Here is a 13172-nt window from a genome sequence, read left to right as displayed (position 1 = left end):
CTTAGGCCAGTTCGGTCTAGTTTGGTCCATTCGGTTCATTTTGGTACATCCCGTCCACTTTAGTGATGCTTTGAAAGGAGAGGTTTGCATAGAATTGAAAGGAGTTCATATTATAAATAAATTTCAACTACACATTATATTATTTATAAAATATTGAATGTAAAATGCATTATGTTTCCTTGAAAAAAAAAATTTACAAAATTAAAAACACTTTTGAACTAACAAATATAGATAGCTTTATTTAAAAACTTTAATATTTGTATCGACTATACTTTGTTGGAAAATAATCAAATCGTTTTAAAAAGGATTTAAGACTAGCACATATAAATCTCATCTACTATTTTCATTTTTCACATAACAAAAAACCAAATCATTATATTTTTCCACACTGCGACTAGTCATAGGAAATTTAAATAATCTATATTTTTCATCCTCCTATTTTTTTTTCTTAATTAAACAATTTTTTTATATATTTATTTATTATATTCATCCACTTCACTATCTTCTGTAGCAAACACAAATGGTAAAAAAGAAAACCAAAAATCTTTATATTTTACAATTTTTTATCCTCCTACGAAAATTGTGAGTTTTGGTGTGAAGTTGGAGGTTTTGGCCATTTTAAGGACCTGGGTGGACTCTGAGAAATAAAAGGCTAGAGAATATAAAACAAAATTAGGCTGGATTTGAGCTTTGAGTATATGGTCACTCTTTGTATTTTTTCAGTGAATTCGAAAGGTGATTTCGCCCAGGGGGATCATTGTCAACTCCTATCAGCGTTTGTTTTGATAGGAATTGTAGTAAATCAAAATCTTTAATTTCAAGCATGAATAAACCCTAAACCCTAAACACAAGTACTCTAGGAACTAGGGTTTGGAGATTTGGAGTACTGAAGTAGGGGGAGTCTACTATTTTTCATGATTCTTGAAAACTGAAACTGCTTAAGGATCCAGGAGCTCATGATCGTGTTAGTCTTAAAAGTTTAACCCTAGAGATCATGTGCTAATGTGATAAAAGGGGCTGCTAGATAATCCAACTAATGACAAATTGGTGAGGGAAAAACAAAGACAAAAAAGGAAATTTTATAGACTTATATTAATTCCATGATGATTACTCTTTATTGGATTAAAACACAAATTGATTTTTGGTGTAGACAATGTTCCAATTTCAAAACTTTTATTCAACAACAAAAGATTTTACTAGTTAAATTAACTATAACTCATGAAAAAAAATAAAGTTCTTTAAGAGGCCATGTTGCAAAAGAATGGAAATTAAATATAAAAAAATCCTAGAGTATTTTTCTTTTTTTATAAATTCCTTTTTCCATTTTAAACCCTAAAGCTTATAACTCATAAGAATTTAAATATTTCATTAATATTTGTTAAAAACTGCTAATGAAGCAATCTATATGTTGTAAGGGAAATTTTCCATTAGCACATATAACATTAAAACGATACCATTTGCTGTGAATGGTTGTTTTCTTTTCCACACTAGAGAGAGAACAATGGTTTTTAGTAGATATATAGACATGATATTTAAATTGTCATGATTTATAAACTCAAGGTTTAAAATGAAAATAAAAAAATAAAAGGGCAAAATGCAAAATTGACTCTTTAAGTTTCTTCAGATTTTGTTTCAGTTCTCTAATTTTACTTTTATTTATTTCAGTCCTCTAACTTTCAAGTTTATTCAATTAAGGTTTTTCCATCAACTTTTGTTATATGTTGTGGTTAATTTTTCAATTTTATAAATTTTTCTTCAAAATTTTTAAATTAAAAAAAATTCAATTAATGATTGAAAAATATTTTCCAAATTTTTATTTTCTAAAATTTTTAACAAAAGTTAACAGAAATGCCTTAATTGAATAAATCTGAAACTTAGAGGACTAAAATAAACCAAAGCAAAGTTAAAGGACTGAAATGAAATCTGAAGAAAGTTAGAAGGTCAGTTTTGTATTTTAGCCTAAATAAAAAGAACCAAAATTTAGGAATTTTACCACATGTTTTATAATAATATACCAACTCAATGGCGTCTACCTAACCGAAACGATATAACAATAGCATTTTGCTTTTGTATGCAAGAATTACTTCTTTAATTTTTAGTGATAGTTTACCAAAACACCAATTGGTTTTTTGTGTGGATGAGAATCGAATCTCAGATCTCTTATTCAGCAATAAAACACTTTACCTATTGAGTTAACTCGAACCCACACAAAAATTGTTATTTTGATTGAATTGTTTTACCAAGAATTTTTAGAGTATCAATTTATATGATAAAGTATATCACTTTAAGAAGGTTCACATGTAAGGCATATCCGATATGAGACTAGTTAATCAATAAACGATAATTATGCTTAAGATATGGTAAAATATAAATTGATTATTCCTACTTTGCAACACAAGTACTTCCCAATAACAAAAATTATTGCTAAAACATACAGAGTTCCCACGACTTGGGAGTTTTGGAACTTTATTTTTTAAAATTTGGAGAAAACAAAAGAGAATGTATATAATACAGAGATGCTTCAAGATATGCTTGCAATTATGGCTCACCAATTTTGCTAATTGGCCTAAAGAATCCTATCTTTGACAGCTTGATCAAATTCATAGCCATCGCTCGTTGTTTTGCACCTTTTTGGTCTTCAGATACTTAGCCTTTTTTGACGATGAGAAAATTAATGGTCAACCTTCGTTATAACACGTGAGTATCGGATTCTTGTTTTTTGGTAATTGAATGAGCAATCATATTGTAGAGAAGGCATGCCCTTTGGATCTCAATACTGCTGAAGACTTGAAAACGAATTTATTCGATTTTTGTTTTTGATAATCTAATTATTACAAGAAGTGAGGGAGGGAAACAATGCCATTGAGTTACAACACTTACGAGTTGGTCTATCAAAGAGAATTATCTCCTATATATTAAGTATTACTTAATTAAGTCCTTGAACACAAAATAAAAACATATGACATGGTACTAGATATGCATTTAAATTTGTTATATTTAATACGAGTTATGAAATTAATCATGAAATAGATCCATTTATGACAAATCTAGTTTAGAGTTTAGACCCTGTGTTCTAATTACTCTAATACCAATTGAAAATCTTATTATGCATACACCAAATCTTAAATCAATGAAAGAAAAGCAATAAAGCACAAGACACAGAATTTGGCAATGAAGTGAAAAAACATCTTCAATCGAAAAGCCACTCTAGAGACACAAAAAGGCACTAAAGGAAAAACACTTACAATGATCTTCTTACAAGACCCTTTTACAAGCTAGACTTTTTGTTGTAACCTTTGCAAACGTTCCACTTGCATTCCTGCCATAGTAGCTCAAAACCAATGAAATCTTTCTAAGCAAACTTCTTACACAATCTCATCGTCTGCATAAACTAGAATCTTAGAAACTCCTAGGAACCTCTTTAAAGATTCAATAGTAATAAACCTCATTGGAAATTAACTATGAGGTTTCAAACTCTCAAGACAGTCTTTTTGGAATCACAAGATGAGCGGATTAAGAATTCGGATTTTTCTATGAAGTAAAAGGATAATAGATATAAGATTTTCTCCTTGAATGAGCATAGAGTGTAACCATTTTTTCTCTATTGAAAAATTATGCAAAAGTAAGGTTTATATAAGTGAAGAAATAGGGTTCTAAAAGACAAGACAAAAACCTAGTCAAAGAGGAATTTAAAAACAAAATTTTGTAATCTCACCTGAGCAACCTTCGAGCAAGTTACAAGTGAAGTCTCTGGTTGATTTAATGATTCGCTTGATCGAGTTGATCTATCCGCTTGGGTGAGATTTTCCTTTTGTTGAGTGAGCTTGTTCAGTTAGCACTTCTCCAAAAATCTTCTAGGCAGATGTTACCAAACTATTACATTCATCAACACTTAGAAATTCCATTATAGACAAGGTCATGGAATGGGCCTACAAAAATCCTAACAATTTCTCATGGATATATTTTTTTTATAAAAAAAATCACCAGTCCAATCCTTTAAAAAGGGGAAGATGTCTAATTCATGAAATTAGAGGGAAATTTTTTACAAATTCTTGATTAGGTCCATCATTGTTGTTTTGAAATTAACCTAAATTTGACCAAGATAATATACTGTATAGTTCTGTATAATTGCATACAATATAATCATATTAGAACCTAATGCAAAAGAATCATACTATAACCTTTTCTTGTTCATATTAACCATTTTAAAATTTGAACTAGCATATACTTGTTGGAGGGCTTCTCCTAGATTTCATGTCATTTGCTTTCCAATAATTTCTTCACTAATTATAATAAGAGCAAACGGGGCCTCAATTTGTGTTTTTCAATAGGTAAAAGATGGAATAAAAGATTGGATTCTCATTTGGCGATTTTCTGCAAAGAAAGGTGACAATTTTTTCTAGCTTGCTTATCTAAAGATTTATAATTTAGTATCAATAAACTTTAGACCATCATATGCACTTGAAATTGCCCGTAATTATTGATTTACCAACTGGTCTAAGATCCTCAGGACCTTAAGTATGAAACAACTGCAAGTAAGCCACACCATTGAAATTATTCTCTCTTTAAATTGGTACTACGGCAATGAGCACCATTGGACTTCTTGTTGGAAGAGCATGCCAAAATTTTGCTATATGTTGTTTGTGGGACATGTGACATGCCTTAGTGGGGAACCGTAGGAATAAAAATCTTTTTTATTGATCTTGAAGCAAGGTAGCAAAGGTATTGCATTGTTTGTTGCTTAGTATGGATTGTGATGTGTGGGATTGGATTGAACCTCTCAAAATAGAGAGGTTCTATCTTTCTCTGCATATTATGGGTATTCCTACTAGGACTAAAAACCATTAAGTCAAAAAGAAAGGAAAATACTTTGCTCAAGGAATAGCGAAAGGAATGAGATTTTTGTCTAGTATACTTATGCACTGAACACAAGCCGTGTCCTCACAAAAGATGCCAAAAGCAACAAGATTTGCATATTTCGGTATTTGGCTTTTTACTTTTTCTCACGAATTTTTGAGTTCACTACCACCTAATTGGAGTAGAACAACTCCTAGTTAAGACCCATTTGTGTAGTTGTGTGTATATGTCTAATCTATTAAGTTAAGACCCCTTTGTGTGCTTGTGTGTACGTGTGCCTAATCTATCGTGTGTCTAATCTATCGATAAGATATGAATAGAGACCCATTACAATGTCAACTATTACCCAAGGCCACTTTTAACAATGCATGGTGATTTTTTTTTCAGTGACAAATTGTCTCCAATCAGGTCTTCCATGCTATGATGGTAAAAATACTCCTGTGGCAAGATGAGTGGCAAGCATATTTTACATACTCGTAATAATAAAGCCATCTTCCTAGTACACCTATAGGGATGGTCACTAAGTCATTTTTTCTTTGAGTGACAAATCTTCCTTTGCCAAAGTCTTGTGTTGGGGAGGATTGCCTAGTTTGGCATTTCGCACAAAGGGCAGAGGCTTTATCATGACCAAGGTTGTCAAAATCGGGATCCTACGTGAGATCGTTGAAGGTAGGTGTGATCGTGAATCGTAGGATCGGATCGTAAATCGTAAGATCCTACATATTTTCAGATTTAAAGCAAAAAACACATTGATAATGACTTTGTATGTTGAATAATTACATAAATTATAAATTCATCCACAAAAAACTAAGATTTGCATCATATGATATTTATACTAACGAAATAAATATATTTAAGTTTTGATCCAATGTATTTAAAAAGTTCAATAAATGTTTAAAAAGCAACCAAATACCAAAATATTTATCAAAACATATGGAAAATATTTTCCAAGTTCTAAGTTCTAAGTTCCAAGTTTGAAATCCAAAATAAATTAGCAAATGGAAACTAGCTAACTACAATATGAAATCCAAAAGTAAAATGAATATTAAGGTGAAGTGAACATTTAATTATTCTCATTCCAAGGTTCTTATAACTACCATCCTAAATTCCTAATCATCATCACCCATTTCATCATCTATGTAGACATTATATATTTGTATACTAGAACTATAAAAGACATCAAGATACAATGTCACACTCAACTATTCAAGTTATACCACTCAATAACAATTAAAGAGTATACTCAAAAAAATCAATCAATCAATATACAAATACAAGCATAGCTGATAAAATTATATATATATATATATATATATATATATATTAGTAATATTAGGAGATGAATAACAAATGTAGAATCAGTTTCCTAGTAAATATATTTAAAACCCAACTCTCATGATATGAACATTATTACTTTTGATGATTTAGGATAATACTTCACACCTCACAAGGTCTTCTATAAAACTCTAGTGTTTGGTTGTAGAAGGGGAGCCACATATATTCATGTTAGAGTTTGCAACCGCTAGAGAAATTGCTTGAAAGATTAAACTCAAAATTGTTGCTCGCGATTTCTAAACAGTATGGAACTTTCCAAAGAACATATATAAAGACTCATTATTATAGATGTCTAAATATTTTATCACTAATCAGCAGCTATAAAATGATCAAACAAACTCAATAAAAAAAATTAGATAAAAAAAAACCCAAAAATTTATGTTATTGGTAGGATCGGTAGGATCCTATACGATCCTACGATCCTACACGATCCTACATACGATCCTAGTATTTTTACAATCCTAGTGCGATCTTAAACGTTTTGATGAGGTGGGATCGTAAAATTGTGCGATCCTACGATCTGAATCGCGATTTTGACAACTATGATCATGACTGAGGGCAAAGGCTTATCATTATTATCTCACGCAACTAAGAACTCCAACATGGTGGCAATGGAATTGGTTATGGCAAACAACTGAACTTGTCTGCATTTTTTTTTTTCATTGAAAATGCGCACATAACTGACTCCCTTCCCACACCAGCCTTTGTCATAATAGAGTTGGGCATCGGAGCATGACATAGGCTACCCCGGCTTTGATGTGGAACCAGAGACCCCTATACAATTACACGATACACATGTTGCCATGTTACAATGATAGAAGTGGAAGTTTTGTACACCAATTACCATGCTACAATGATAAAAGTGGAAGTTTTGTATACTAATTACAACCATATTACGACATTATTTTTAGACCTAACACATTTAAAGTCACATCTTACAACGACATATAACTCATTCACTTCTTTAATTTTTTGGGGGCTCAATTAGAATGAAAAGTCTGGAATATTTGTGGTTGTCTTGAATTTAGAAAAGATATTACTTTTAAACTCTCAACCAGTGTTACTGACACTGTATCATATCGGCCGGTACATACCGTACCGGTACAGGTACACTCTTATTTTGTACCGGGAAAAATACCGGCCGTACCGGCAAATTCCGGTCGTACCGGCTGTGTACCGACCGTACCGAACTGAAACACAAAATGCTGTTTTTTTTTTTTTGTAATTGTGGCAATTTTTGTCTCTAAAATAATCACTAATGAATGTATTTTGTAGATAATTTCATTATTTCACCTAACCTTTAATCTCTCAAATTCTTTTACTTAATTTGGATTTGGTGTTTGAATTAAGAGTTCCATTTTCTTCTTTTTTAACTGTTTTACCTGCATTAATTCTAATCTCTAGTTGATCTTTAAGTTGCTGAATCAATCAGCATACAATAGTTGAAATGAAAGGTCTTTATGAGACTAAAAGTTGGAGAGTCTCTATATGTGTGTAAATAGAGATTTTGTGTGTGTGTATATATATTAAATATATAAAATAGCGGTAAACCTGAAACGGTACACCGGTATTGACCGGTATCCGAAATATATCGTACCGGTGGTCAAACCGATACAACCTCCAGTACAGTATTGACTTCCTTGCTCTCAACATAGCTCAATCTCTCTGCAATTTCCAAGACGCTTCTTCTCTTTTTATAAGCAATTTGCGTGTCAAATTTTGATTTTATAACTATACTCTTAAGGCAATGTGAAATCGAATGTGGGCGTTCTAGAGGTTGAATGAAAGCTAACATTTTCTTTCTTTTTTCTTTTTTTGGGATATGAGAAAGCTAAACAATTGAACTTGCGGAAAAAATCCACCATTATGCAGATTCTTCAGATATGGCATACAATTAAAGTCAATAACGTCTTAAGACAAAAGAACGGGGACTTCTTATTTTTCAAAGATTTTCTTTAGATGACATTTTGTTATTATTAGTGTTAATGATAAATATACATAAATTTTTTTTTTTGCACAAATCACAAATTTATCAACTTATAAAAAGAGTAGCAAACATTTAATTGGAAAAAGTTTCAAAAAGAATTATGTCATTTTTAGGGTTTTTTTATTGTAATTATCAAATTAATTAGGTGATTGAAGAGTTCTGAATGTTCACGACAATTAGGGAAAAAAAAAAAAAAAAAACTCTTATATATTTCAATGACAATTTCAGCCGCCTCATTAACATCTTGATCACTTTATGCCAAAAAAAAAAAAAAGTAAAGGAAAAAAAAAATGTTACCAATATTAAAATGCTCACAAAAAAAAAGTCCTCTTTTTGAAGCTCCCCACAAACGCAAATGCATGTTTTCCATGTAAAAACAATTTAAAAGTTGGTGATAGTCATTTCCGCATTTCAGAACCACGTGGGCTGAGTTTTTACTTGGCTTGACAACCCAATGCCTTTCCAACTCAATATCAAAATCATCAACAAAAATGTCAACTTTTTCTCATTATAAGTGGTGACTTTCCAGCTGCCTTTTGCAACTCAAATCCTACTTTTCCGAGCACAAAATCTGGGACTTGTTTAGTTGTTTCACATTTTTCTGTGTCTTAATTCCAATCACCCTTTAATCCTATCCAGTAATACAGTACTCTCCAAGAATAGCTAGCTTTCCAACTCTTTTCCTAAGAGGAAGAAAGTTCATGAAAAGAAAAGAAAATAAAATCCAACTAGAAAGAGACAGCAAAGTACTCAAGAGGCTTTGAGAAACTAAGAGCTACCACTTCCAAATACAACCTAGTGAAACACTTTTTCTGTAATACATGTTTCCTTAATCAATATCCTGAAGACTTTTATGCCTATGGCATCTGTAAAAAATAGAGACCCCATTTCTCTCGAAGAGTTGCATTGTTATTGGGCTCCCAAAGTAACAGAAGTAAAGGACTGAAACCATTGTTATTCTTCTGGGCTCCCAAAGTTTCATTGTTTACTTAAAACGATTTTGTAAATTTTGTTTTTTTGAATGTCACCTTTTCTGTACCATATTATTACAATGCAAACAACAAAGCATATAGCCAAAATGTACGTTGAGATGCATTTCTTTTGGTCCCCAAACTTATATAATTGTAAAGTCCCAGCATGTATGTCGCATCAGGACACAGATTTTGCCCATGTGCTTCCCAGATGGTCACAAAAAAAGGCCCAGCTAGCAAAAGCAATATATGTCTAAAATAATTTCAAATATCTAATACCTAACAACAAGTACTACCAACCATTAAGCAACCACCAATGATCGTATATTGTAACATGCGCAAAGTAAATATAGATTTTGAGGAGGGATATATGCATGCCATTTTAGATCATAAAGTCGCATAAATTAAACAACTACATATACGGCCAAGTATAGCAAACCACACCACATAAGTAAGCATATCAATGGATCATTCATCATATCATTTTTGTTTTTTCTCATCTCAATTATTTAAATTAACAACAATACAGACATATTACATGTTTTTAAATTTGGATCTTTCCCTCTCTCTCCCTCTAGTTGTGTCACCCCCACAAACCCAACCCAAAAAAAAAAAAATTAAGCTCTAATAATTCCATCGAGCAATATGCCATAATTAAAACTAAAAAAGAAATAAAAGAAAAACCAAATCCTTCATAATAATCATTTCTTTATTGTAGTAGTAGTACTCTCTTGTTTCTCATCATTTCCTTTCTTGCAATCACTCTCTTCTTCTTTCTCAAACTCACGCCCTTCTTTAGGACTCTCCAATGCCCTCTTTTCTTGCTCCTCTTCCAAATACTCTGAACCCTTCGCTCTCAACCTCACAATATTCTTCTCACTAATCCTCTCTGCTCTCACTTTCAAAGCCTCCAACAATTCCCTCACTGCTTTCACTTTATCCCTCCTATTCTTAATCAAAACCTCACTAACATCAGCAGGAGTCATCTCAGCCTTATCAACCACATCTTCCAAATCCTTCAAAACCACACCATCCACGCCACTCTCATCCAACCCCAAATAATTCTTCAAAAGTATCTTCAGTGCCGGGAAAGAACAATAATTCATGAAAACATGCATATCCATCCTTCCACTCCTTAACAATGCCGGGTCAAGCTTCTCAATGTGATTAGTAGTAAACACAAAAATTCTCTCGCTCCCACAACATGACCATAATCCATCAGTAAAATTCAACAACCCTGAAAGAGTAATGCTTGTATTCCCACCATCCTCACCACCACCACCGCGCATTTCACCCATATCGCCATAACTACTCCTAATACCATTAGTACTAACATTATTACTCTTAGCTCTATTCGATAAAGTGAGTGAACAATCAATATCTTCGATCACAATAATAGACTTAGAACTAGTCTTCATTAGCAATTTTCTCAGCTCAGAATTAGTATGCACCTCAGTCAGCTCCAAATCATAAATGTCATAACCAAGATAATTAGCCATAGCAGCAATCATGCTAGACTTTCCAGTCCCAGGTGGACCAAAAAGAAGGTACCCTCTTTTCCAAGCTCGCCCTGTTTTCTGATAAAAACCTTGGCCATTCGCAAAATCCTTAAGATCATCCATGATCTCCTGCTTTTTTATAGGATCCATGGCTAAAGTATCGAATGTGCTTGGATGTTTAAAAGGTACAGACTCCCAAGGATGACCTCTCGAGTCCAAAGAACCACCTCTCGAGTTAGTGTACAAAAGACGATCCTGGTTTTTCCTTCGAATGTCGTTGGCTTTTTCCATGATGTAGTCCATGTAAGAGTCGAGAATGAGAGACTTGTCTTGCTTCCTGATTCGAAGAGTGAACCCACGTTTCTCTTCCGGAAGTGGTCGCCATGAGAAGGTTTGGGATTGTCTTTGAGTGACAACGTGTTCCCAGAGAACTGAGACGCCATTGAAAGTGTCGGCTATGCTGTCATTGTTGGAGAGTCCAAAGGTGATGGCGCTTGAGTTGAGTGCGCGTGTGAGGCTGAGTCTACTGCCAGTGATGGAGACTGATGAGCTCAAGTAGAGTTGGACTGCGTTGTAGAGCTCGTTTGTGTTGACACCGTCGATCTCTGTTATGTCAAAGTAGCAGTAGGAGGAGAACAGGTGGAACATTCGGTTGAGGAGTTTGACAGTGGCGAAACGGAGTTCAGGTGGGAACACTACTTGGAGGAGGCTTTGGCAAAAGGCCAAAACGCCAAGAAGGGAAGCCAAGGAGGTCCAATATTCCTTCATTTTCTACTTCTTTTCTTTTTTTGGTTTTGGGAATGGTTTTTTGGAAGTATATAGATGAGAAAGATTGGCTTTTGTTGGGTATAGTGTGGTTTTGAGTACAGAGAATTAGAGTTGTATAGGTTTTAGTTAATGGGTGTTGAGAAAGATTGGTTTTTGAGTAGGTGCGGTGCGGCTTTGAGGACAAAGACTTAGAGTTGAACAGGATTTAGAAAGTGGGTGTGGAGAAAGATTGGTTTTTGAGTAGGTGTGGTGTGGTTTTGAGGACAAAGGGTTAGAGTTTTATAGGTTTTAGCAAATGGGTGTTGGCTCAATTTTTATGGACCAAGTTGAGAATATGGTCATCTGGGGGGAACTGTAGAACTGGGAAAATTGTGGAAGAGAGAGAGAGAGAGAGAGAATAAAGGAGAAGTGAAAAGCTTAAAAAGAGAAAAGGAAATTGGAGATGGGCAGGATTGGCTGGCTAGAGAGAGAGAGAGAGAGAGAGGGTTACAAGTAAGTACAAGTAAAACAGAAAAGTATGAAGGGAAAATAAAACAAAAAAGGATTTTGGAGCCTTTGAGTTGGGAGGGGATGGGGCCCTATTGGGTATTGGGTTGGGGTTGGATACAGAGGTTTTTGTTGGACCCTTTATTGAGTTTTTTCCTGTGTACTATTATGGACGTTTTGAACAAGTTGCTTGCTTTGCTTGGTTGCTGTTTGTTAATGAATGAAGGACAGAGGAGGATTGTGAAATGAGAGAAAGATGATCTATTTCAAGATCCGGGAGGAAAAGGACAATGAATGGGGTTAAAAAGACGATTTTGTTACTACTGCAGAGCTACAGAGATAGCTGGAAACAATTATACACGCACATACAGAAGGAAAAAAAAAAAAAAAAAAAACCAAAAACCCCCCACTTTGAGTGAACATATAAACAAAGCAGTGTGTATGTGTGTGTCAACAATCTAAGAACACTGACAGGGATTTGTCATGTGAATTTTGCAGATTTTATATCCCAACAAAATCATTTACCAACTTAAACAGACAAAAACTAACAGATGATAGAGTAAAAACAGAAGGAATATTAGCTAAGCATAGGGATGGAAGGTAATAATAGGTCCCACTTTTAACCCCTTTTTTTTTTTTTGTTTGCTTACCTGTCAAACACATAATTTCTAAATTCAACCATTGAATATTGAAGAAAATTTTGTTCAGATTTCTTATTTCCCAAATCCTTGGTTTTATTTATTGGTAATTGCAGCCCATATGAACCAAGTTGCGTCATTTAGTTGATAAAATCTTAGAAGAATGACAATGCTTTTTGGGATTTTAATCCTTCGTTTGAGACAATTCTTGCGGCTTTTTTTAAAGCTGGGATGGACCCAAAGATTTTACTGGGCTTATTTTAAAGCCATATCTCATAGTACACTGTACAGGTGTCCCATTCTTAATGGTCCCATGGTGCTGACCCCTCATGTTGTATAGCCCCATCAATGTAGGTTTGTTATGATGGCACTGTTCACAAGGGTCTGGTCCTGTCTGATACGTATGAGGCAGATCATTTAATGACCTTAGTTTTTTCTATTAATTTTTCTGAAGCCAAATCCATATTAAAATGGTTTTTTATTGAATGAAATTTAATACTAAAATAGATAAAATTGTTAGAAAATCAATTATTTATTTATTTAATTGATGGGTCCTTTTAGAGTATTAACCATTCTAAGAAAATTAAATACTATTTTTATGAAAAATATAAAAAAAAATCATTGAAAAATG

General features: G+C 33.3%; 1 protein-coding gene across 1 annotated transcript; it reads right to left on the bottom strand.

Annotated features, from left to right (window-relative positions):
• Positions 1-9598: 9598 nt before the first annotated feature.
• Positions 9599-11912, bottom strand: LOC142622724 (AAA-ATPase At5g57480-like). Its single transcript, XM_075796253.1, has one exon. The coding sequence runs from the start codon at positions 11415-11417 to the stop codon at positions 9852-9854; it is 1566 nt and encodes a 521-aa protein (XP_075652368.1). The 5' UTR covers positions 11418-11912; the 3' UTR covers positions 9599-9851.
• Between the last annotated feature and the right edge of the window lie 1260 nt (positions 11913-13172).

This window comes from Castanea sativa, chromosome 1, assembly GCF_040712315.1.
Source record: "Castanea sativa cultivar Marrone di Chiusa Pesio chromosome 1, ASM4071231v1".
Classification (NCBI taxonomy): domain Eukaryota; kingdom Viridiplantae; phylum Streptophyta; class Magnoliopsida; order Fagales; family Fagaceae; genus Castanea; species Castanea sativa.
The sequence above is the reverse complement of the archived record's forward strand: the minus strand, read 5'-3'. Positions and strand labels throughout refer to the sequence as shown.